At 65.6% G+C, this 23500-nt stretch overlaps 3 protein-coding genes across 7 annotated transcripts; 2 read left to right on the top strand and 1 right to left on the bottom strand.

Moving 5' to 3' along the window:
- The first annotated feature begins 232 nt into the window (after nucleotides 1-232).
- Nucleotides 233-2472, top strand: SLC30A2 (solute carrier family 30 member 2). Its single transcript, XM_035562250.1, has 8 exons — nucleotides 233-282; nucleotides 551-750; nucleotides 965-1111; nucleotides 1250-1403; nucleotides 1478-1634; nucleotides 1804-1909; nucleotides 1995-2129; nucleotides 2220-2472. Exons 1-8 carry the CDS (start codon nucleotides 233-235, stop codon nucleotides 2363-2365), a joined length of 1095 nt encoding a protein of 364 aa, XP_035418143.1. The 3' UTR covers nucleotides 2366-2472.
- A 99-nt stretch (nucleotides 2473-2571) lies between these two features.
- On the bottom strand, nucleotides 2572-10918 carry EXTL1 (exostosin like glycosyltransferase 1). Of its 2 annotated transcripts, none has more exons than XM_035562227.2 (13): nucleotides 10908-10918; nucleotides 10114-10239; nucleotides 8689-9991; nucleotides 5870-5963; nucleotides 5679-5786; nucleotides 5175-5294; nucleotides 4962-5094; nucleotides 4761-4870; nucleotides 4287-4382; nucleotides 4121-4207; nucleotides 3752-3912; nucleotides 3491-3662; nucleotides 2572-3408 (listed from the first exon to the last, which is right to left on the bottom strand). In XM_035562227.2, exons 3-13 carry the CDS (start codon nucleotides 9621-9623, stop codon nucleotides 3226-3228), a joined length of 2199 nt encoding a protein of 732 aa, XP_035418120.1. In that variant the 5' UTR covers nucleotides 9624-9991; nucleotides 10114-10239; nucleotides 10908-10918; the 3' UTR covers nucleotides 2572-3225. The 2 variants fall into 2 exon arrangements, with proteins under 2 accessions (XP_035418120.1, XP_050571142.1); XM_050715185.1 differs by lacking the exon at nucleotides 10908-10918 and adding an exon at nucleotides 10818-10845 and having other exon boundaries at nucleotides 2697-3408.
- Nucleotides 10919-12531: 1613 nt separating this feature from the next.
- On the top strand, nucleotides 12532-17545 carry PAFAH2 (platelet activating factor acetylhydrolase 2). 4 transcript variants are annotated; one of them, XM_035562228.2, is made up of 11 exons: nucleotides 12532-12561; nucleotides 13826-13920; nucleotides 14167-14317; nucleotides 14540-14636; nucleotides 14722-14790; nucleotides 14924-15038; nucleotides 16008-16121; nucleotides 16261-16352; nucleotides 16435-16605; nucleotides 16722-16870; nucleotides 17201-17545. In XM_035562228.2, the coding sequence occupies exons 2-11, from the start codon at nucleotides 13831-13833 to the stop codon at nucleotides 17293-17295; spliced, it is 1143 nt and encodes a 380-aa protein (XP_035418121.1). In that variant the 5' UTR covers nucleotides 12532-12561; nucleotides 13826-13830; the 3' UTR covers nucleotides 17296-17545. The 4 variants fall into 4 exon arrangements, with proteins under 4 accessions (XP_035418121.1, XP_050571137.1, XP_050571139.1 ...); XM_050715180.1 differs by having other exon boundaries at nucleotides 12552-12593; XM_050715182.1 differs by lacking the exon at nucleotides 17201-17545 and adding an exon at nucleotides 17091-17179 and having other exon boundaries at nucleotides 12552-12593.
- Nucleotides 17546-23500: the final 5955 nt, after the last annotated feature.

Genomic DNA, 23500 nt, shown 5'->3' with positions numbered 1-23500 from the left:
CTCACAGCAGCCCCCCAGCACCGGGACCCCCCCCAGGGTGCAGGGCGAGGCAGGGCCCCCCCAGGGGGGCGAGGCGGCGGCAGCGGCGGGCGCTTTGCAGCCGGCCTGGCCCTGCCTCCCCCGGCTCGGCTTTGCACACGAGTCCCCGGCGCTTTCACACGGCCGCCACCGAGGCCACCGGCTGCCACCAGCGCCCGCCACACACCCACCGGGGTCACCGGCCCCGGCCCCGATGGCGGCCGGCGAGGAGAAGCGGCACCTGCTGACCGAGGGTGCAGCCAGGTAAGGGGGTGCCCTGAGGGATGGGGACGTGCACGTCCCCCCCTTCCCCTTGGGGGTCCCAGATGGCGTCCCCAAAAGCCCTTTGACCGGGGAAGGGTGGCTCTTGCTGGGGAGGAGAAGGGGATACAGGGGGAGCAGTGCTGAGCACAAAGGGAGGGCAGCGTGTCCCCTCTTTTCCCCCTGTTCTCCCATCTGGGCACCCCCCTGTGCCCAGCGCCAGCACCGCTTGGCGCCCCGCTGTCCCCTGCTGTCACCCGTCCCCCCGCAGGTCCTACCTGGGGACGGTGCAGGAGGACGGGCACAGCTCGCCGCAGGGCCAGGCGCCCGCCCTGGAGCTGGGCACGCGGCGCCGCCGGCACTGCCACGCGCCGGGGGCCGCCGACCACCCCGGGCAGCAGCAGCGGGCACGCAGGAAGCTCTACGTGGCCGCCGGCATCTGCCTCGTCTTCATGGTGGGGGAAGCCGTGGGTGAGTGCTGGGTGCGGGGTCCGGCTAGGGCGGTCGTGCCCTGAGCAGCTGCATTTCCCTGCGTGGCCTCTCTTGTCCTCATCTGCGCAATGGGCGCAAGCAAGGTGCGGGCAGGGTGCCCCATTTCGGCCTGGGGTGACCTGGTCTGTGTCTGGCTCTGAGTAGGGATCGCCCCTGATCTCTGCCCCCCCCCCCCACTTTTGTGTGACCACAGGCGGGTACCTGGCGCACAGCCTGGCCATCCTGACGGATGCTGCCCACCTCCTGACGGACTTTGCCAGCGTCATGATCAGCCTCTTCGCCCTCTGGGTGTCCTCGCGCCCCGCCACCAAAACCATGAACTTCGGCTGGCACCGGGCAGGTAACGGCACGGCCCCCCCGGGAACCCCACTGCCAGCCCCACGGGGTGCACACGGGGAGCATCCCGGCAAGGTGGGGGCACCCCAGGGTGCTGTCCCCACGGGAGCCTGGCATGGTGACAACGTGGGGCTCTCCGCAGAGATCCTGGGGGCCTTGCTCTCCGTGCTCTCCATCTGGGTGGTGACGGGCGTCCTGGTGTACCTGGCGGCCCAGCGCCTGCTCTCGGCCGACTACGACATCGAGGGCGGCGTCATGCTCATCACCTCCGCCTGCGCCGTGGCCGTCAACATCGTGTACGTACGACGCGCTGCCACCCCTCCGCGGGGGACCCCGGTGGCCGGGGATGTCACCGCTGCCCTGCCCGCAGGATGGGGGTGGCTCTGCACCAGACGGGGCACGGGCACAGCCACGGAGCGCCGGGCGAGCAGCCCAACGCCAGCGTCCGCGCCGCCTTCGTCCACGTTGTGGGGGACCTGCTGCAGAGCGTCGGCGTCCTCGTCGCGTCCTACATCATCTTCTTTAAGGTTGGGGTGGTGCTGGGGGCTGAGGGGACGCTTGGGAGGGGGACATGAGGATGGTGGCTTGCCCAGTCCTGGCTGCACGTGGGGGTGAGATGGATGGGACTGAGTCTGATGGGGATTTGGAGTCGGGGGATGGCACTGGGGGGACCTCACCCTCTGCCACCTCTCCCAGCCCGAGTACAAGTACGTGGATCCCATCTGCACCTTCCTCTTCTCCGCGCTGGTGCTGGGGACAACGCTGACCATCCTCCGCGACGTCCTCCTCGTCCTCATGGAAGGTAGGGACCCGCCGGGGCCGGGGGTGGGGAAAATCACCCATGGGTGCCGTGACCCCGACCCACCCCGCGCCGTGTCTCCCCCCAGGCACCCCCAGGGGCATGGACTTCAACGCCGTGCGGGAGACGCTGCTGGCGGTGGGCGGCGTGGAGGCCGTGCACAGCCTCCACATCTGGGCGCTGACGGCAGCGCAGCCGCTGCTCTCGGTGCACATCGCCATCAGTGAGTGTGGGGGGACCGGGGGGGCGGTGGGGGGAAGGATTCGGGGGCTCACCCGCACCCCGACACCCTCCCCCCCCGGTGTCCTTGCAGACGCGGGCGCCAACGCGCAGGAGGTGCTGGAGGAGGCCAGCTCGCGGCTGCAGCACGCCTTCCGCTTCCACACCACCACCATCCAGATCGAGAGCTACTCCGAGGACATGCGGGACTGCCGCGAGTGCCAGCCCCCCCGTGACTGAGCCCCCCTGAGTCCCAGTGACCCCGTCCCGCTCCTATGAACTTTTAACAGGAGGCAAATAAACCAGAGCAAACGGTGGCCCCGCGGGGGACGGCCGCGCCGATGGACGACCTTGTGTCTGCGGGGTTTGGTCTGCGGGCGATGGGAGCAAGGACGGGGCCAGGGCTGCAGAGAAGGGCGGCGCGGGGGCCTTGATTTTCACAGTTTCAGTGCAGCTGGGAAAAGCAGCTGAAATATCCCTTTTATTTCACTTCGGGGAGGAAAGGGGGGTGCAGGGGCACCTGGGGAGGAGCCCCCGGGTGCTCGGGGTCCGTCCCAGCCTGGGGAGGGAGGATGATTGCAGTGCTCTCACCTCTTATCACTCCCCTGTTTGCTTTTGGGAAGCTCAAGCACTCGCTGTCTCCTCCCTGCTGCTCACAGGGTGGGGATGGTGGCAGAAGCGCCCAGTGCATGAAACAACTGCAGGGACACGGGCACCTCTGCAGCACCTAGTGGGGACGCTGCTAGTGTGGGGCTGCCCCGAACGCAGCCTCCTGGGTGCTGCCACTGCTTGGGGACCGTGCCTGGGAACGCAGCAGCCACCACCAAGCCCCAAGGGCAGCCCCGATGTGCTGGGCACGGTGGCACCGGGGTCCCCTGCTGTGCCACCACCAGGCACAGCTGGCTCATCCCGCATCCTGCAGCCTCCAGCCAGACTCTGCTCACCCTGCATCCGTCTCCGTGCCTCCCCCGACCTTCATTGTACTGGTAAAACCCAATACCGAGTAAAACCCCATCGGCAGCCACCCCAGCGCTCACTCCGGGAGGGATCCGCTGCTCCCCGCGAGGTCCGTGCGATGGGGATGGGGTGCCCAGCAGGGCTCAGGGCCTCTCCAAGTGGCGGTATTTCTTGCGCAGGATGGAGACCTGGTCCTTGAAGAGCACGGGGTCGAGGCGCAGCTGGGAGGACACGAGGGGCATGTACCCGAACCAGTCTGCCACCTGGTTGAGGCAGTCCTGCTGCTGCGAGAAACCCCGGCTGCTGGTCGCCGCCGTGCCCTTCACCTGGGCAGGGGGAAGAGCGCGGGGTTTAGGGGCTCTGCTCCCGGCTCTGGGGGGGTCTCAGCACCCCCTCCTCACCCCCTACCTGCTGGGGCACAGCCTCCTTGTGCTGCTTCCTCTGGGTGACCTTGATGGGCGGCAGCTTGGTGACGGCGGCCACCAGGACGTTCATCAGGATGTCCTCGCAGGCGGCCAGGCCGCCCACCAGCTCACGCAGCCCCGCGGGCAGGAACCCGGTGAAGAGGCTGTGGTAATACCTGGGGGAGGCAGCGAGGCGGGGGCAGGATCCGGCCATGCCCCCCCTGGCTCGTGGGGCTCTCCCCGGCTGCCCGGCGGGCTGCGGTACCTGTGGTAGAAGGCGGCGGCGGTGAGGACGATGGAGAGCTCGTTGGTCCACCGGGAGGTGTAGCCCCAGCGCTGCTGCTCGGTGTCCCAGAAGTGGCTCGAGGCGGGGAAGCCCACGATGCGCTCGGGGAAGCTGCGCCACACCACGAAGGCAAAGTCCACCTGGCACGGGCAGGGGATGGTGTCAGCGGGCTGTGGGGACCCATCGCCGCCCCTGCCATCCCCCCGAGCTGTCCCCTGGGTGTGGGGACACGAGGACAGCGGGCACAGCTCCCTGCCAGCCCCACGGCGGCCGCTGAGCATCCTGCTGGCTCGGCACGGGGCTCGTCCAGCTCCGTGGGGCTGGGAACCACGGTGCCCACGGCCTCACCTCGCTGGTGGAGAGGCTGCTGTGCTCGTCCAGGCTGAGCACCGCATCCGTCCGGATGGCCGCATAGGGGAAGAAGCGGTCGCTGAGCTACGGCGGGGGGGAAATTCAATTTGGGATGTACCCCGGGGTGGGTGCCCAGCTCCCCACGCATCCCGGCTCCTCGTACCTTCCTCCTGCCCTCGATGACGGTCAGGGGCACCGCGATTTGGGGCCACTTCTCGGTCGATGGCGGTGGCTTCTCGCAGTTCCACAGCACCAGGATCTGCGGGGGGGGGGGGGTGAAAAAGCAGGGCTGGGGGGTGTCAGGAGGGCATTTGGCCAGGCTGCCCCCCTGGGGCATGTTGGTGTGTTGGGGTTTGCAGGGCTGAGCCCCCCCCGATCCAGCAGCGGGACCGGCTCCAGCTCAGCTCTCAGTAGGGCTGCGCCTCTTCCACCCCGAAACCATCCCACGAGGGTTTGGACCCAGGATACAACCAAGGGTGGTCCCAGCACCGCGAGGAGGGGCCAGCTCTGCCCCCCAAGGGGTGACATAAGCACTGCCAGCCCCCCAATCACACCCCGATCCCACCCCAGCCCCTCCCAGCCCCCAGAAACCTGCCCCATCCCTCCTGATGTGCCCCCGTCCCCCATCTCCCCCCACCTGCGCGCAGTACTGGGACTTGGAGACGGCCTGGATGAGCCTGAGGAGGGGCTGGGACAGCGGCGAGACGGCGTGGATGAGCGCCGTGAACTTGTCGGAGGGGCTGGAGCCTGCGATTTGGGAGGGAGAGGGGCAGAGGAGAGGCGTCAGGATGCGCGCCAAGCCCACGGTGCTCAGCCAGGGGTCTCGTGGGGGTCCTACCGTGCTGCAGGTAGTAGAAGGGGAAGTCCCCGACGTGCGTGGAGAAGTCGGGCAGGGCCAGCAGCCCCCCGGGGGGCACGTTCCAGAGGAAGCGGGAGCGTGAGCGGTGCGGGAGCAGCCGGTCCTTGATGATCTGCCAGGGGTTGAGGAGGTGCCGTCAGCGTCCCGAGGGGGCCCCGCTAACCCGGGGGGGCCCCGTGGGGCCGCGCTCACCTCCAGCGTGGTGTGCACGATCTTGTCGACGGAGGAGAAGTAGGCGTCCCACAGGAACTGGGTCTGCTGCTGGAAGGCCAGCACGCGCTCCGGGTGGATGCAGCGCACAGCGGAGGGGATCTGCGGGACGGGGGGCGCTGGTTTCTCACCTCGCTGCCCCCTCCCGATAGCCCCCAGCAGGGCTGGTTTGTCCCCCTGAGACCTCCGTACCATCCCAAGGGGTCCCCCGCAGCCAGGGATGCTGTGCTGCGGCCCCAGCCCTCTCTGTGGAGCAGGATCAGGCCCAGAACCTCCCCGAGGGTTTGTGGAGATGCTCAGCACCCCCCAGCTGAGCAATGCCCGAGGGCTGGGATGGGACCCCCTGCATCCCCACGCAGGAGGGCTGCTGTGGTTGACTGCAGAGGTTTTACCCCCCCAAAAGCGGGGACTCCACCACCTTTGGGGTCAGCCCCCCCACTGGGGGTTCCCTGGTGCCCAGTGCGGGGCAGGATCCGGCCCCGGTACCTGCAGGAGCAGCCTCTCACTGCCCACCACGGCGGCTTTGCTCCAGTCGATCACCTCGGAGAAGGGCAGCTCCCAGCCATCGCTCAGCAGCACGGGGATGCAGGCAGCCTGCACGGGACCCCACAGGGGCTGGGACAGAGCCCGGGGACCCCGCAGCCAGGTCCCTTGTCCCCCCCCAGACCCCTCCGTACCTGCAGCGCCTCCAGAAAGCGGAAGGAGCCCAGGCGCCGGCCGCGGGGCACGATGCAGAAGGTGGAGTTGTGCAGCAGCTCCTGGTAGTCGAACCTGGCGGGGAGACATGGTGGGGGTCAGGCATGGCCCCCCCCCCCCAACCCGTGTGCACCCCACAGGCTTTTGTTGGCACCCTACGAGGCCGGGCACCCATCCCATGGGGTTAGGATGGATCAGGGCTGGGTTTGGCCCCAAAAAGCCGCAGCTCCTCAGGGCTGGTGGGGCTGCAGCACCCTGGGAGATGCCCTCAAAGGGAACCTGTTGCAGAGCCAGGAACCAAACTCACCCCAAAGAAGGGGTCAGGAGACCCCCGGCGTTACCCGGGGGGGGAAGCACAGCCCCCTCCACACCGCCCCGCAATGCAGCACCCGAACCCCCGAGCCTGAAACTGCGGTGACTCCTGCGCCGTGCCCAGGCTTGCAGGGCAGGAGCGGCCGTGCCCGCCCCAGCAGCGTTTTTTTTTTTGGGGGGGTAGAAGGGCCGGCAGGGCTGCAGGCTATGAAAGCCCCATCTGTGCCGCCGGGGGGGAGAGGCGCCTTCGCTGCCGGGGCCCTGCGACCGCACCGGAAAATCCAATATTGACACTGAGCTGGGACAGACCCCGTCTGTTCCTGCCTGCGGGGAGGGCCTGGAGGGGATGGGACACACACACACAGCCCGGCTGGGGGGGCTGCGGGGCCAAACGGGTGCTGGTCCCCAGGGGAAAGGTCTCCTAGACCTGGCTGTGGTGGGGACGTGGGGACGAGCTCCCCCTTGGTGGGTGCTGAAGCACCCTGGAGCACCCCTGCAGGAAACCAGCCCAGCACGCAGATTTAGGAACAAAACCCACCTCCGGAGGGCTCATCCCCGCATCTCCGATGGACACCAAATCCCCGTGGGTGCTCCCTGCCTCGCGAACACCCCAGCTCCTGGCCAGACACCCCATGAAACCACGGCAGTGACAACCCCGACGGTGACATCCTTAGGGCCGGGCACCTCCAGCGCTCGCCCTTCGGGGCCGCCCCGCTGCCACCCGCTCGGTGGGGACCCGGCAGGATGCGTCCCGGGGGGGCCGAGCATCCTTCCCTCGCCGGCAGCCGTGGCGGGGAGGCTGGCGCCGGCCGGGCTGCGGGGCCGAAACCTCCCGATGGAAACATTTGGCTCCTGACGCGCTGCGGTTTCCGGGCACTCGCGCCGTCAGGGCTTCCTTGTTTTGTTAGGGGCCGGGCCGGGCGCCCACCACGTCCCCTCCGAGCGGCTCCGGGCGGGCACGGTGCTGCCGGGGGGACCCGCGGGCTCCAGGGAGCCTTCCCCAAAGGCTCTCGGGTGCGGTTAGAGCGTGGGCAGGATCATGGTGCTGCTACGAGCACCGCTCTGTGCGGGCACGGAACCGGGTGGTTTAGGCGACGCCGGGCACGAGGAGGGCGACGGAGCCCTGAGCGAGGCCGGCCCCAGCCCGCTGCACACCACGGGCTGGTTGGGGGGCACGGCTCCTTCCCATTTCCCCCAGCAAACCGGGACGGCCCCGAAGCGCTGGGAGAACTGGGCTCTCGCTTTGCCCAACCTGGTGTGTCCTCCCCCCGCTGGCCTGTCCCCACCGTCCCTCTGTCACTGGTCCGGTGCTGGGTCTGTCCCTCTTGGGGTTGGAGGGCACAAATCCCCTGTGGGGTTGGCCAGGCACGAGGGAGATGCCGGTGGCTTTCTGCCCGCGTGTCCCATGGGGGTGAGAGGACAGCAGAGACACAGGGTCACGCGCGAGGACCCTGCCACGTGTCCCCCATCTATCTGCTGGCCAAAGCCGTCCTGGGTGAGGTGCAAATCCCCCTGTACTCGCAGACAGCATTACGGGATTACCTGGGAAGGGCATTTCCCACCCCACAGCGCAGGGCTGACCTTGGGCCCCATCCCGCCAGCCCACCTCGTGTCCCACCATCCCACTGTGCCCCGTCCCCAAAAAACAGCCCCACGGCGGGGGCTGACGGTGCCGTGTCGGGGCCAGGTGATGCTCGAGCGGCCCCGGAGCCCTGGCTAATCCCAGTGCCCCCAGTCCCCGGCTTCACTTTTACCTCCCCGCACCTCCTAAGATGCTTTGAGGATGATGTCCCACGCGGCCCTTCCATCTGCTCTCGGGGCCGGGTGGCCGTGGGCTGTCCCCAGGCAGCGGGACAGGGACCTCCCCGCTTGTCCTCACGCTTCATCCTGGCACCGACCGCTTTTTTTCCACCCAAACCACCCTGGCTGAGGGCAGGACGGGGAGGCAAGGAGCCGGTGTGCATCTCCTCGGTCCTGGGACCCCACAAACTCGCAGAACTTTGTCCCCATCCTGTTTTTCCAGCGGGTGCCACCGCACGGTGTCCCCACTGTCCCCGAGGGGGGAGCTCGGGGCTGCCCCCCCGGGACGCCGAGCACCCGCTGGTTCGATGGGATTTGTAGCTGAGCCGGGGCGGGGGGGATGCTTCGGGCTCATCTCCAGGACAAACGTTTACGTTAGGGGAGGGCGGGCGGGGGGCAGAAGAAAAGCATCATTCACCAGCATCGGGAAAAAGGGAAATCGTATTAGGGGCGGCCGCGGCGATCGCAGATAAAAGCCGCTCTGGCCAGATTGCTCCAACTTTAATGCACAGCAGGAAAACCCTGCACAACCAACACCTTCCTCCCCACCTCGAAACGAGGCCGGGACCCAGGAGGGAGAGCCCCAAACCCTCCCCTCTCCCCATTGCTCGCCCAGCGTGGCCGCATCCCCCCAACCCATGGGGTTTGGACCCCTTCTCCCATCCGTCCCCTTCCCCACCCCACTCACTTCTCGTAGTCGACGTTGTCCTTGTCGCAGCGCGTGTCCTTGTGCTTCTCCCAGTCCTTGCCGTGCTTGCAGGTGGTGAGCGAGACGATGTCCTTCCCGTTGTGGATGTGGTGCAGCGCGTTCCTGGTGCCGGAGCCGATGCCGGTCAGGTAACGCTTCCCCTTGAAGGCCAGCAGGTATTTCTTCTTCGGGGGCACCGCGCCGCGCTGCAGCCACCCCCTCTGCCCGCCCCGCTGCGGGTGGTCCCTGGGGAACAGGGGGATGGAGACGTCGAAGCCGGGCCTGAAGCTCTCGGCGTAGAAGCTGGCCTTGGCCAGCATGGCCTGGCCGACGTCGAAGCCCAGCTCCTCGGTGTAGTTGGGCCACGTGCCCGAGTAGAGGTTGAAGACGAGGTGGTTGCGGCCGCCGTTCCACAGTGGGAAGCCGCGGATCTTCTCGTCCACGTCGGGGACGTAGTGGCCCGAGAGGCGGTCGCGGTCCAGCGTGTCGATGCCCAGGACGAAGAGGCAGGCCTCCTCGGGGCGCGGCGTGTAGTAGCGCGAGCGCTCGATGGAGGCCAGGATCTTGCCGTAGCTCTCGGACACGGGCTCGCTGCGCTCCCGCGGGTAGGTGAAGACTTTGAAGCCATGCCTCTGGCACCGGCCGAGGTCGAAGCAGGTCTCCATGCGGCACCGGCTGCCCTTGTAGGCGCTCAGCCGCGCCGCCCGCCGTGCCCGGGGCGAGGGCGGCGGGGGGTCCCCATGGCTCTGCGGCTCCTCGGGGTCCCCGAAGCTTTTGAGGAGGGACCGATCAGCCCAGCGGGGCCAGCTCCTCCGGGCCCCGGCTTTCGTCCGGGAAAAGAAAGCGAAACGGCGCAGGCGGTCCCCTCCAAGGAGGAAGAGCAGGAGCCAGGAGGCGAGGAAAGTCACGAGAATGTATTTCTTCCTGGCCTGCATAGGTTCACGCACGGCCTCGGCTGCTCATCGGGCTCCGACGGGTGACGGGGTCTGGTCGCAAAGCTGGCGGGGGACAGCTCCGGGCCGGCCCGTGGTGTTTGAGGCGTGCGGGGACACCGAGGACCCGCGGTCCCCTCTCCGTGCCTGGCTCCACAGGGTCTGGGGACCCTCTGGCTGCGGAGCAAGAACCGGGGCTGGTGCGAGGCGTCCCGCTCCTGTCCCTTCAGTGTCCTACTCCTGTCCCTCCAGCGTCCCACTCCTGTCCCCTCGGTGTCCCTCCCGTCCCTCCGGCGCTGCGTTTCCTCGGCTCGCAGGCTCGGTGCGGCGACAATCACATTTCCACCGCCGTTTGGCCCAGCTTCAAATCCCTAGAGAGGGAGCGAGGTCGCATGATCGCCTCCCTGCCAACTGTGTCAGCCCGTGGGGCCACCGGGACCCCCCCTCCCTCATCCCCCCCCGGCACTTCCCAGCCCCGTCCCCGTCCCCGTACCTGTGGTGCTCCTCCGGCGCCGGTGCCCTCGCGGGTCGGTGCGTGTGGCTGCCCCGTTCGCCATCCCCAGCCCTCCCGTGGGGCTCGGCCTCCCGGCGGAGGCACTGCCGGAGGCTCGGAGCCTCCCTAGGAGCAGCGGGGGGAGGCTGCGGATCGGTCCCAGCGCCCCCCCAGCCCCCAGCCCCGGGGGGGACCTCGCCGCTGCCTGCAGCCCATTGCAGCGAGGGGATTGGGATTGGGATGGGGATTGGGGTTTGGGATGGGGATTTAGGATTGGGGATTGGGATTAGGATTGGGATGGGGTTTGGGATCCGGATGGGGATTTAGCATTGGTATTGGGATTGGGATTAGGATTAGGGGTGTCCCAGTTTTCTCCCTCTCTCCCCTCCTGTGGTCGTGTCACTGCCCCCAGGTGACAACCCCCCCCCCCCGCCTCCTGTCACCTTGCTGTCCGTCTGTCCCTGCCCCGGGCTGTCTGTCCATCCCGTGTCCTGTCCGTCCGTCCTTGTCCCCCCCCCCCCCGCCCCGGCTTTGCTACCTGTGCCCCCCCTTGGCTGGCTGTCCCCGGGACCCCGTGTCAGGCTGCGTGTCCCCCCCCCACCTCGAGCCGTCTGTCTGCCTGTCCGTCCGTCTGTCCGTCAGTTCCCCCCCGCCCCCCCCGTCCGTCCCTCCGTCCCCCCGGGGCTGCCCGCCTGTCCCTTCACCTCCCCCGGTGACCGCTCCCCGCCTCCCGCCCCGTGACCCCTCCCCTCGGTGTTCCCCCCCGCCCCGCGCCCCCTCCCTCCCCTTCCCACCGTCACAACATTCGCCCTCGGCCACGCCCCCTCCGCTCCCATTGGCCGCCCTCTCCCCTGTGGGCGTGGCCCGCTGACACCCCCTCCTCCCCCGACGCCCTCCCATTGGCTGCGCCCGCGGGGGTCCCACGTGGGCCAGGGGTTCCCCGCGGTGAGAGGGGGCGCACGGGGGTCCGCGGGGTCCTAGCGCCGACCCCACGGCACGCCCCCTATCCCCACGCCCCGTGTCCCCACTCGTGTCCTTGCTCTCGGGGGTCTCTCCCGTGACGGGGACCGCCTGGCTTGACCCCCCCCTCCAACCCCTGCCCCAATTAGCCGTTCGCTGGGCAAACTGGAAAAAAAAAACCAAAAAACTCGAGTGGGAGCGTGGGCGGGGTGAATCTTTTCAATGGAACCCCCGTGGACGCTGCCCCGGGACACGCGTGGGACACGGGGGGGAAACGCCAGGGGCTGGCTCCCACGCGGGACAGGCGCGGTGACACCCCCGGAGCCCACCCGTGCCTCAGTTTCCCCGGGGGAGAAACCGAGCGCACCGGGAGCCCCGCGTGGGCTGCGTGGGCAGGAGCTTGGCGGGGGGGGGGGTTCTGTGGTTTTATGGTGTTTTAGGGTGTTTTGTGGTATTTTTAACCCAGTCTTTGGCTCTTTGCCCGGCCCCGGGGACAGCTCGGCCCCGCGGGGAGTTTTAATCCCCCGCCGCCCAGGGGATTACCGCGGGGGGGGGGGGGAGGGCGGGAGCCAGGGCACGGAGCGGGGGGGGGGTGGGGGGGGCAGCGGGACCCACGCGTGGGGTCGGGGGAGGGGCGTGGGGACCGGGGGGACCGTCCCAGCCCCGGCTGCAGGGCAGGCAGGTCAGGGCGGCCCCGCGGAGGCTGGGGGGACTGGGGGTGAGTGGGGCACTGGGAGCTCTGGTTTTGCACTGGTTTTATACTGGGAGCTCTGGTTTTACTCTGGGAGCTCTGGTTTTGCACTGGGTTTGTACCGGGAGCTCTGGTTTTGCACTGGGTTTGCACTGGGAGCTCTGGTTTTGCACTGGGAGCTCTGGTTTTGCACTGGTTTTGCACTGGGAGCTCCGGTTTTGCACCGGGTTTGCACCGGGAGTTCTGGTTTCCAACTGGGAGCTCCGGTTTTGCACTGGGAGCTCTGGTTTTGCAGTAGTTTTATACCGGGAGCTCTGGTTTTGCACTGGTTTTGCACTGGGATCTCCGGTTTTGCACTGGGAGCTCCGGTTTTGCACCGGGTTTGCACCGGGAGTTCTGGTTTCCAGCTGGGAGCTCCGGTTTTGCACTGGGAGCTCTGGTTTTGCAGTAATTTTATACCGGGAGCTCTGGTTTTGCACTCGTTTTGCACTGGGATCTCCGGTTTTGCACTGGGAGCTCCGGTTTTGCACTGGGTTTGCACCGGGAGCTCTGGTTTTGCACTGGGAGCTCTGGTTTTACACTGAGTTTGCACTGGGAGTTCCAGTTTTGCACTGGGATCTCCGGTTTTGCACTGGGAGCTCCGGTTTTCCACTGGTGGCACTGGGAGCTCTGGTTTTGCACTGGGAGCTCCGGTTTTGCACTGGTGCCACTGGGCACTGTGTCCCGCACTGGTGGCTACTGGGAGCTGTAGTCCCCGCCCACGCGTGGCACTGGGAGCTGTAGTGCTGGGAGCACTGGTGTGTGCTGGGAGCTGTGTCCCCCTGCACTGGTGACAGCGGGGAGCGCTGGGGGGGTACTGGGGGATACTGGTGCCGGGGGGGTGCTGGAGCTGGAGGTCACAGAGGGTAACTGGGAGCTCGGGGGGCTGTGGGAGGGGCACTGGGAGCCAGAGGGGGAACTGGGACAGGGGTCACTGGGAGGTATGGCAGCACTGGGAGTTATAGGGGGTACTGGGAGTTATAGGGGGTACTGGGAGTTGTGGGTGGCACTGGGAACTGTGGGGAGCACTGGGAGTTATGGGGGGGGTGGCACTGGGAGTTATGGGGGGTACTGGGAGCCATGGGGGGGCTACTGGGAGCTATGGGGGGGCACTGGGAGCTATGGGGGTATACCGGGAGCTATAGGGGGACACTGGGAGTGATGGAGGCACTGGGAGCTATGGGGAGGCACTGGGAGCTATGGGGGGGCACTGGGAGCTGTAGGGGGGCCACTGGGAGCGCACTGGGAGCTGCACTGGTAACTGGGAGCACTGGGGGGAGCCCTGGGAGCTGCAGGCAGGGCTGGGGGGGAGGGGGGCGCTGGGAGCTGTAGTTCCGCGGGGGGGTGCTGGGAGCTGTAGTCCGGAGGGGAGGGGCTGCGAGGCATTCTGGGAGCTGTAGTCCCCACCCAGGGGCACGCTGGGAGCTGTAGTTCTGCGGGGGGTGGGGGCAGGACTCTGCCCCCCATGTCCCCAGGGGTGTCCCCAGGGGCTCCGAGGGCCCCCGGGGCTGTCCGGCCCCGCAGCCCTGCGCTGACCTCTTGCTCGCGCGCTGCGTGCTCCGCAGGGCCCGGCCACGCTGCTGGGCCCCGTCCAACGCATCCCCGGGGACAGGGTGGGATGGGGACGGGTCCCCGGGCACGGCGAGGGGCGAGTTGGGCACAGGACGGATTAAAAACCCCACGGGGCGAGGAACCACGGCCGCGGCCTCGGGTCGGCCCCGAGGACTTTGTCCCAGCCGGGGCAGCACGTGGCTGGGCAAGGTGCGGCGGCGGGGCTGGGGACAGCGCCTGGGACCCCAGATCCCGCTGTCACCCCTCGGTGCCACCCCAAGGTGCCACCCCCAGGTGCCCATGGTCGTTCGTGAGGGGCGGTGGGAGCCGGGACCCCCGTTTCTCCCCCGCATCAGCACCCCGGTGGCCTCAGCGCAGGGTTTTGGTGACGGGGAGGCGATGGGGGGAAGGAAGAGGCCGATCCTGGTTCGGAGTGCGGGGCACGGACGCTGACCCCCTGCCTCCACCCAGGTGCCATGGGGGGGGAGCAGTCGCTGGCGCTGCCCCCGGGGAAGGGACCTCACTGCGTGGGCTGCGTGGACGTCATGGTGGGCCATACACAGCAGGTACGGGACGGGGGACAGGGACAAGGGATGAGGATGGGGACAGGGATGGGGACAGGGACAAGGGATGGGGACAGGGACAGGGACAGGGACAGTCAGGGTGGCCGCAGCCAGCCGGGTTTTGCACGGCCTGAGCTTGCCGAGGATGTCCCGCGGTGGGCACGGCTGCGAGGGGCCGGGGCGCAGCCCTCGGTGGGCTCCACGCTGCCCCCACCCCCGCATCCCCCCCGTCCCCTCTCTCTCCTCCAGGGGCTCTTCCTCCGCCTCTTCTACCCCTGCGAGCCCCGGGAAGGGGCCGAGCGGCCGCGCTGGATCCCGCGCTACGAGTACTGCCGCGGGCTGGCCGACTTCACCGGCCACAGCCGGCGCTGGGGCGCGCCCCTGCTCCACGTCGCCTTCGGTAAGGGGGCGGCCGGCACCCCGACCCCATCCCGGGTGCCTCCCCTGCCCTGGGACCCCATTACTTTAGCGGGGTTTGAGGCCACGGAGCCTGTCCTCGGTGTGAGGAGGATGCGGGGAGGGTGCTGTGGGTGGTGACGGAGCCGAGCGGGGACCCGCTGCGGCAGCAGCACCCCGGTGCCCGTCCCCCTGTTTTTTCCGGGGTCCCTTCTCTTCCCCGCAGGCTCCTTCAGAGTGCCGGTGAGCTGGAAGGCGCCTTTCAAACCCCGCAGCGGCGGGTACCCGCTGGTCATCTTCTCCCACGGCCTGGGGGCTTTTCGGTAGGAGGACGGGCCGGGGGCTCGGGGCTGGAGCCGGGACGGGGACCCGGGTGGGAGCCCTGACCCCACTGGGGGCCCTTCACAGCACCCTGTACTCGTCCATCTGCATGGAGCTGGCGTCCCGGGGCTTCGTGGTGGCGGCGCTGGAGCACAGGTTGGCACCCGGACCCCGCTGCCTCACGGGTCCGGTGGTCCCGAGAGGGAAACGATCCCGCTGGTGCCTCCAACGGGGGTCTGGATGTGGGGTGCTGCCCCCCCACGTGCCCTCTGCCCTCCCGCTGCCGCAGGGACCGCTCTGCCTCCGTGACGTATTTCTGCACGGCGGGGAGCGGGCAGGAGCAGTGGATCCACCACCAGCGGGTGCCCCCGGGACAGAAGGAGTTTTATTTTCGGAACATGCAGGTACTGGGCGGGGGGGGGGGGCTAAGGGTGGGCAAAGCGGGACGCATCAAATCCCCACCCCAGGGTGAGCCGAGCTGTGCTCCCTGGGGGCTTCTCCTGCCCTTCCCCAACCCGTACAGTGGCAATTCTGGGGCTGAGCCCGAGCTTCTTCCTCGCAAGCTGATCAAAATCCGCCCAGCCTGGTTGTCGTCGTTTCCTGGGCCCCCTCTGCCTGGCTTTAGGCTGACACCGGCTGGAGCCCGGCTGGGTTTGGCCACGTCCCCGCGTGCGTAAGGTCACCGGTGCCCCGGGGAGCCGGACTGTCCCCAGCCTGGGGGGGCTCGGCCGTGTCTGCAGCCCTGCTGCTGCCGCTGCTGGTGCTGGTTGTGCTCCGCTTGCTCCCTCTCGGGGATTACCCCGGGAGCTGAGAGCTGTGGCAGGAGAACTGCAGGACACGGAGCGGCTGGAGGTGTTTTAGCAGCCCCGAATCGCTTCCCAGCCTGTTAGCTTCGCATATGCCCCATTTCACAGCACGTGGCACAGATAAGGGAAATAGTTCCCTATAAAAATGACCCCACGAGCTTATGCTCATGCGCTTATGCTCAATTCATGTGTTGAAAGGGAACGATAAATCCAGCAGAGATTATTATTATTATAAATATAGCAGAGGCTCGGCCGAAGGGCAGCATCTCCCCGGCACGGCTCAGCACTGAGGGATTTCGGGGGCTTTGGGTTATCTCCAGCGGTCTGTGGTATCAGATGGAGTGAATCGCAGTGAAAAAGGAAACCACCCCGATAAATTCACTGCAGCCCTGCGGGAGCCGCTGTGCTGCAGCCTCTCTCGCTCGTCGTAATTCAGGGAAAGCCTGGCCGAGCGTTGTGGGTTTAGAGTGAAGACCCTGGGAGGGGACACACTGGGGAAGGCAGCACCGTGAGGACCCTGCCTGTAATTAGCAGGGGGCTAATTGCCCAGGGCAACTCTCGCTGCAGGTTCATCAGAGAGCGAACGAGTGCGTGCGGGCGCTCCGGCTCTTCCAGGCCATCCGCGGCGGTCAGCCCGTCCCCAACGTCCTGCACCCGGACTTCGACCTCTCCGTGCTGAAGGTACCCGGCTCCGGGGGTGCCGGGGGAGCAGCCCGGGGGCTTCGCCGGGCTGGGGGGGTTGCAGGCAGGATCAGGTCGCGTTCCATGCGTCTTTTCCTGGGGACGTATGCGGAGCCACGCTGGCTCACCCTTTTTTCAGGATGGCGTTGATCTGGCCAAAGTGGCTGTCATGGGCCATTCGTTCGGGGGGGTGACCGCCGTGCTGGCCTTGGTGAAGGAGCCCAGCTTCAGGTGAGCGGCTCCGGGGATGCTGCCGAGGGGCTGGGGGACCAGGGGCTGCCCGAGGCCAGCGCCGTGCATCCGTCCCGCGCAGGTGCGCGGTGGCTCTCGACGCCTGGATGTTCCCCCTGGAGAACACGCTGTACCCGGAGGTGCCCAGGCCCGTGCTCTTCATCAATGCTGAGAAGTTCCAGACGCCGGAAAGCATCGCCAAAATGAAGAGGCTGAGCTCCAGAAACAGCCAGACGAGGATCATAACCGTGCTGTGAGTCGGGGCTGGGGGCAGGCACCCGGTGGTCCCCCCCGCCCCGAAGGGAGCAGCGTGGAGCCGGCCGGGAGCAGCAGGACCCCTGCCACGCTCCCTTCCCTTCCCTTCCCCAGGGGGTCCGTGCACCACAGCCAAACCGACTTCGCCTTTCTCACCGGGAAGCTCGTCAAGCGCATCTTCAGCATGGGGGGCACCCTCGACCCCCACAAGGGCCTGGACATCACCAGCCGGGCGGCTCTGGCCTTCCTGCAAAGGCATCTCGGTACGGCGTGCGTGGGGGGGCACGTTGGATGGGGTTTGGGAGGGCACGAGAGCCCCCAGCTTGCAGGGCTGCCTCCCCGGGGTTGGTCTGGGGCTTCTCATCCCGCATGGCCACGAGCCGCGTGGCTCCTGTCCTCCAGGCGCACGTGGCCGAGGCTCTGGCACCCCACACGGTTGTGGGTCACCGGTTGGGAAATCTTTGGGTCACCCCTTTCCTTAAGGCAAAGCTTCGCTGCACAAAGCAAGGTGCCCGGTGGCTGCTCCTCTTTTATACGTGGGGCCAGGCCGGGAACTGCTGCAGTGACCCCGTGCCCGGCTCTGCCCCACGCAGACCTGAGGGAGGATTTCGATCGCTGGGACCACCTCCTGGACGGCATCGGCGACTCGGTCGTGCCAGAAGCACCTCCCTGCCTCTCCAACCTGTAACCGGCTGCGAGGCCGCTGCTGGGAGCTGGGTACCGGGAAATCGTTCGCCCGTATCCAGCACGAGGACGTTCGGGAGCCAGCCCCGAAGGGCAGGAGGGCCCCTGGAGAGAGCAGGGCCTGGGGACTGCGCCTGTGGGACGCGGCTGCGGCGCTCGCCAGGAGTGCCAGGAAATTCCTCCCGGCCCGAGGGCTGCCCGCAATGGGGCAGCGAGGGCTGCGGAGCTCAGGGAATAAAACCCCTGGGGGCGAGGACTTGGGCTCCCGTGGGTGGCACCCTTCTCGCACGCGTGGGGCACGGGGGCAGCTCCGGTCCTCGCTGGGTGCGCCGCGGCGGTGGCACACTTGGCAGGGGCAGGGTTGGGGATGGACCAAGCGGGGCCACAAGAACCAGAGCAAAGAAAGACACAGCGAAAAGGCTCCGAGCACGGAGGTGATGCAGATCTGAGCGGGAAGCTGAGCTGATCGCTGGCTTCAAGCACAAAATTTGGGGAGGGGAAAGGGGGGAAGGAAGTGGTTAAGGAAGCATCTCTGAGCAGCCCAGAAGCACTGGGATGTGACACGGCAAACAGCCGGGTCGTGCAGCACAGAGAGCAGCGCCGCGAGCAGGCTGCAGGCACAAGCACGTGCTGGAAGCAGGATGGAAGCAGTCCGGAAGCATCTACAACCCAGTCCCCAGGAATACCGGAGACGTGAGCACAAGGGCTGCTCTTTAAGGAGGGTCTGGTCCTCAGCTGTCCCGAAGCAGCCCAGCGGCACTGGGGCCGCTGGTTTAGGGCCCCGCAGACCCTCCCCAGATTTCCGTATGGGCTCTGTGGCCGGGGCCGCAGCCGGTGGTGCTGGACGCGCTGCCTTGGCAGCTGCTGCCGCCGGCGGGGTGGTGGCACGCCATCTGCTCGGCCTTTGTCCCCCGCGGCTCCCGCTGGGGATGTGCACGGTGCCACAGCTCGCGGGACCCTGCGGCAGCAAGGTTTCCTCGGGTGCCTCGGGTATGGGGGGCCTGAGCTCTTCCTCGCTTGGTGACAGCAAACCCCAGGGCCCTGGGGGAAGCGGGGAATGGAGGAGCAGCATCCTTCCCTCCCTCCTCCGATGCGACGGCCGCATCCCCTCCTCGCTGTCTCCTCTTGAGGGCTGAGGATGCTCTGGGGTGGATCAGGGAAAGGTGTGGCAGCAGAGGATGCATCCCCCGTGGCACAAAGGACCGACACAGACAGGACCACAAGCCCCCGGTGCTTTCGAGGCTTCCAGATACATTTTTAACTGCTTTACAGCCTCTGGCGCTGGGAGCAGGCTGGGGCGTGATAACGCGGGGAGCAGCGGGACCGTGCTGCTGAGATGCTGAGGGTGGGCTGGGGACACTCAAGGTCGATTCCTGCGATGATTTGGGGGGGGGGACAGAGCCTGTCGGGGGGGACGTGCTTCTGCATCCTGCCCAACAGCGAGAGACAGTGACTGGTGCAGAAATCAAGTCCCATCTTCCTCCCCGAACTAGCGCCGCTGCCATCTGCTGTGACACCGCAAGGAGCAGCCCGGTTGTGGCACCAGCTGAGGAAGGCCATAAATTGTGCAGGAGCCTTAAGGGCCTTCGGGAGCCGGGGGGAGCGGCTGTGGTCGGAGGGTGACTCCGGAACACGTTAACCCTCGGGCTCACCAGGAGCTGCTCCTTTCCGTCGCCGTGCCCATGGGGCTGGGAGAGAGGGGGGGCAGGGGCTGCCCGGCCCCGCACCCCCCGTGGGCTGCTCCCCTCTCCGGATTTGGCCACCGTGCCCAGGGCCCCGTCCCTGGCTCTCTTCTTGCCCAGAAGAGGAATGAGGAGAGTTTGGAAGAGCCCCGGCGTCGCTGGGGCAGGGCAGGCTCCTTCTCTCCTCCGCTCCATCGTCCCCTCCTGGCTCCCCTGTGCTCAGCTGCTGCGGGATCCCTCTCCCAGCACTCCCCGACCTCGCTGCCCCGCTGCATCTGCTGCCAAACCCAGCCCGGGGCCTCCCCTCCAGCAGCCTCCCCTCCAGCAGCCTCCTTCCCCGTCTCCATCACCTTCACACTCCTGTAGCCCAAGAGGAGCAGCACAAACCCCGGTGCTCGCTGCCACGCGATGGAGACCTTTGCCCTGCTTCCCAGCTCGGTTGCTTTGCTTCGCTGGGGCTGGCCAGAAGGGTTTTGTTTTGTTTTGTTTTGTTTTGTTTTGTTTTTGGCAGGAGGCAGCAGTTCAAGGTTAGCCCGGGCTGCCAGCTGCCCCAGTGACCCGCCCTTATCAGCTCTAGGTCAGCCTGACCCTACAGAGCGGGGGTTCAGGGCCGAACGTGGCAGAGCTGGGTTTTAATCTGTGGGGTCCCGCTGGCTGTGGGGTTTTGGGGTTGTGCTGGTTATGGGGACGCAGCCGGCCCCAGAGCTCTGAGCTGGGAAGGGCTCGCCTCCAGCCAAGCACCTCGGTGCGTCTGACCGGCTCTCCTGTTCAAACCGGTGGCTTAAAAAATAAATAAATTCGAAACAAAGCAACAACAACAACAAAAAAAAAACAGCTGCCCATTTGTATTCCTCTCACAGCTGTGCTTGCAGCGCGGCCGGGGTGTGAATGGGCAAATTCCTCTTACCCACGCCTCGCCGCAGCGCAACCTCCGCTCGCAGACCTGCTGCGGCTCCGCGGGCTCGGGGCTGACAGCCGGCAGCACAGGCCGGGCGTGCAGCTCCCAAAAGCTCGGAGCCGGCCGGCTGCCCGCCAGCCTCCCCAGCATCCTCCCCAGCCCCTGCTGCCTGCGGCTGCCTCCCTGCCGGGAAGCCCCTCGCAGCTGCAGGACCCTCCCCAGACCGTGCGTGCGGGCAGCGAGGTGCAGAGACGTGCAGCGAGGTGCAGCGACCAGCCCCAGCCTGCTGCAGCGTTTGCTGCTCCTTAGACAACCTCGTTTACTCCACTGAAGCTCCCCGGTTGATTTAATTAATGCAAATTGAGACTTGTGTTGAAACCTCCTTTTAATTACCGTAGCAATTACTGGAGCTTTTGTTGTCGTTGTTGTTGTTATTTGTTTTTTTTTTCTTCATTTTTTCTCGTGTTTTTAAGGGAAATAGTAAGGCCTGAATTCACAATAGCTTCCGAAGGCATGCAGCCCTGCAGGCTGAGCTCCGTGTGTGCCGGCGAGACCCGCACGAGCTCTGGCAGAGGAGCTCGGTGGCCGGCTGCGAGCTGCGGCACCAGCCCCGACGAGCAGCAGGGATGCAGGTGCCCCGCTCCTAACCCAGACCCAGCAGCACCCGCTTGAGCAGAATTCCTGGGATTCCGCCGATTGGTGAGTACATGCTTGCTTTTGTGTCGATTTATTTTATTTTTTTTTCTGTTGGCAAACCAGAACTTGGCTCTGCGTGAGGTTTGTAGGAGACACCCAGTTTCTCGCTCGGAAGCAAGTTGTCACCCAGCTTCCAGGCCGCCTGGGGCTGAAAACCCCGGATGCTCGCAGTCACGAGGGATTCGCCTCAATTTTGTCAGCTCCCAGAGCACCAGCTCCTCCTGCTCTGGGTCGCACAGCGGGACCAGGGCACGCGCTTGCCGGTTCCCTGCTGCGATGCCGCGGGGCTGAGCTGCCGCTCCAGGCCACCGAAATGCAAAGCTGTGGGCACAGCAGGCTCCCATGCTCTCAACCAGCTGCATTTGAAGCATTTTGAGGGAATAACTGTTTTTTTTTTTTTTTGACAGTTTTCAGTCTGCAGCAGAAGCCCTGTTTCAGGCTGCGGCGGTCCCTCCTGCCCCTACACAGGACAAGAGATGGTTCCTGAATAAACAGGATAGAAAGGACTAAGGGAAACTGAGGCACAGGAGGAGGAAAGGGGCTGTGTGGGGTCTCTCTAGTTTCAGGCTACTCCAAAACACATCGCAGGGATCGTTTTTGGTCATTTCCCCCAGGTTTAGGAGGAAGCACAGGCTGAGCTCAGCGCCACGGATGCTGGCGCGTGCTTTGTACCTGTGCACAGTGGTGGGGGAGAGCAGGGGGCTGTGCGAGGTGGGACGGGGACCCCAAATGCCCCGTCCTCCTTTTTAACCCCTGGGCGTGCATTTACCCCTGTCAGCACCCATTCCGGGTGACACGGGGGCACCGGACCCCCAGCCCACCAGCTTCAGGATCCCTTCGTCTCCTCGAATCGACAGCCGCCCTCTGACAACGTTCACCACACGAGGCCTGGGCTGTTTGTTTTTTTAATTATTATTATTTTTAATTAAACGGAGCATGTAGGTTAGCAATCGCAACATCAGCGTGTTTCTCCAGGTATTGATTTCAGCGCACGGCAGCAGTTTGCTGCTTTATTGCACAAAAGGCAGAGCTGTGTTTTCCCCCATGAAAGGCTGCCTTTGTTCGCCTGTAGTGGACGTGCCTGGTCTTTTTTCTCTTAATACATATATATATTGATCCATTACGAACTCAAATTAGCGGGGGAAAAAGAGATCAACCAGCACTGAGCAAATGTGGAGTGCAGGTATTGTTTCCGTGCTGGTAGTGCTGAGCGGTTGGAGGCAGCCAGCGGGACGGAGCAGGAATTAACCCATTTGGATGCAGAATCATCGGAGGAGATGGGAGGGGAATTGCTGGTTGTCCTGAAGGGATCGAAATCTGAAGATGAAGATCTGGTCCTCGTGGCTGGACTGAGGTCGATTTGTGCTGTTAACCCCCCTACCTTGTTTCCTCGGCTCACGCAGCCCGTGGAAAGAGGCGTGTTGTGGTGTGTCCGCGGCGTCCGACCCAGAGCTCGCCCACGAACAGCACCAATTTGTGCTGCTGCTGCAGGACGAATACCCGTGGGTTCCCTGCGTGCGGGGCTGGCTGCAGGGAGGGGGGGATGCTTCCAAATCCTGCCTTTTGTTCCGAGTCTGACCTTGCCCTGCCCGTTTGAAGGAAGTCGGGCACCTGAGAACTGCAAATCCACCTGCTCCCCGGGCGGCAGATCTCTGCGAAAAATAAGTGAACCCGTTACCGTGAGGCTGCGCGCCGACGTGGGCAGCGATAGCGAGCTCTGCGTTGGGAATTATTTCAAAACGTGCACTCAGTGAGGGCAGGCTCGGCCTGGGGGTCGTTACAAGCTCATTCGTCTCGGTTTTTGACACAGGGGAAGTCGTACTCCTTTAAAAGGATTTCCATCCCTCAACTCCTCCCATCGTGACACTTCCAGGCTACATCTTGTCTTGAAAGGGTGGCAGTATTTTTAACTGTATCACGCCAGGGATGTATTAATAGCACAATGGGCTCGCTGAGCTTCTGCGAGAGCTGAGCCCGTATTTTAAATTCAAGGAACTAATTAGGAGCGAGGGAATAATTAGTGCTACACCCGGCTTTTCTTTCCCCCCCCACTTCATTTGCAAAGAGCTAAAGCAAATGTCTTTGCCGGAATCTTCTGTCGCTCTTGAATATTTTATGGCCTCCCTGTGCGTCGCTATTCCATGTGGCTGTCAAAGCCATGCTGTCTCCCCTGCTCCATCCCAGCTGAAGCGGCTGACTCTGGCACTTCTGAAATGTAATTAGTGCATCTCACGTTGGCTCACACGCGAAAACCCGGCCGTAAAGCCGTTCTTAGCGCCTCTCTCGCAGCCCCTCGCCGTGGCTGGGTGGTGCAGCTGGGTTATTTTGGAACCCTGGGCTGTGTAGAGGCTTCCTCGAGTGGCAAAGTTCTCGGCACTCCATATGGGGAACGCAGATACGGCGCTGCGGGTGGGAGCAGGAGGGGAAAGCGGCGAGGATGCTGAGAGCGAGGAGGGGGAAGCGAGGCGAGGAGACCTCAGGGCCGGCTTTCCCGGCGTGTTTCTGGGTGTCGTGGGGCTGAGACCACGTGTAGGCTGCTTCTTCTATCGGGCAGGTTGCTCCCAGGACCCCACAACTGCCTCGGAGGATCTGCTGGTGGCATGAAGGAAACCACTGGCTCCGAAATGTTCCCCGCTGCAGGGAGCGGCAGCTCTCCCCGGCGCGAAGTCTCTGGTCTCTAATAATAGTCGGGCTTGTGCTGAAGCCTTTCCCTCGCTCTTGCCTCTCCCCAGCCATCTGTTTTCAAGAAACTTGTGGAATTCGAGCCGCTGAGATCTCATCCATATTTACTGGAGGGGCAGAGAGCGGCTAGCAGAGCCGAAAGCTGGGACGGGAGACGAGGCTGAGGTATGGAAGTGGTTCGATTGCACAAAGCCCCATTTTCTGAGGAAACAAAGAGTGAAAAACATGCCAGGAGACCAGGCAGCGCTCCT

This window comes from Cygnus atratus, chromosome 23 (genome assembly GCF_013377495.2).
Source record: "Cygnus atratus isolate AKBS03 ecotype Queensland, Australia chromosome 23, CAtr_DNAZoo_HiC_assembly, whole genome shotgun sequence".
NCBI classification, from domain to species: domain Eukaryota; kingdom Metazoa; phylum Chordata; class Aves; order Anseriformes; family Anatidae; genus Cygnus; species Cygnus atratus.
The sequence above is the reverse complement of the archived record's forward strand: the minus strand, read 5'-3'. Positions and strand labels throughout refer to the sequence as shown.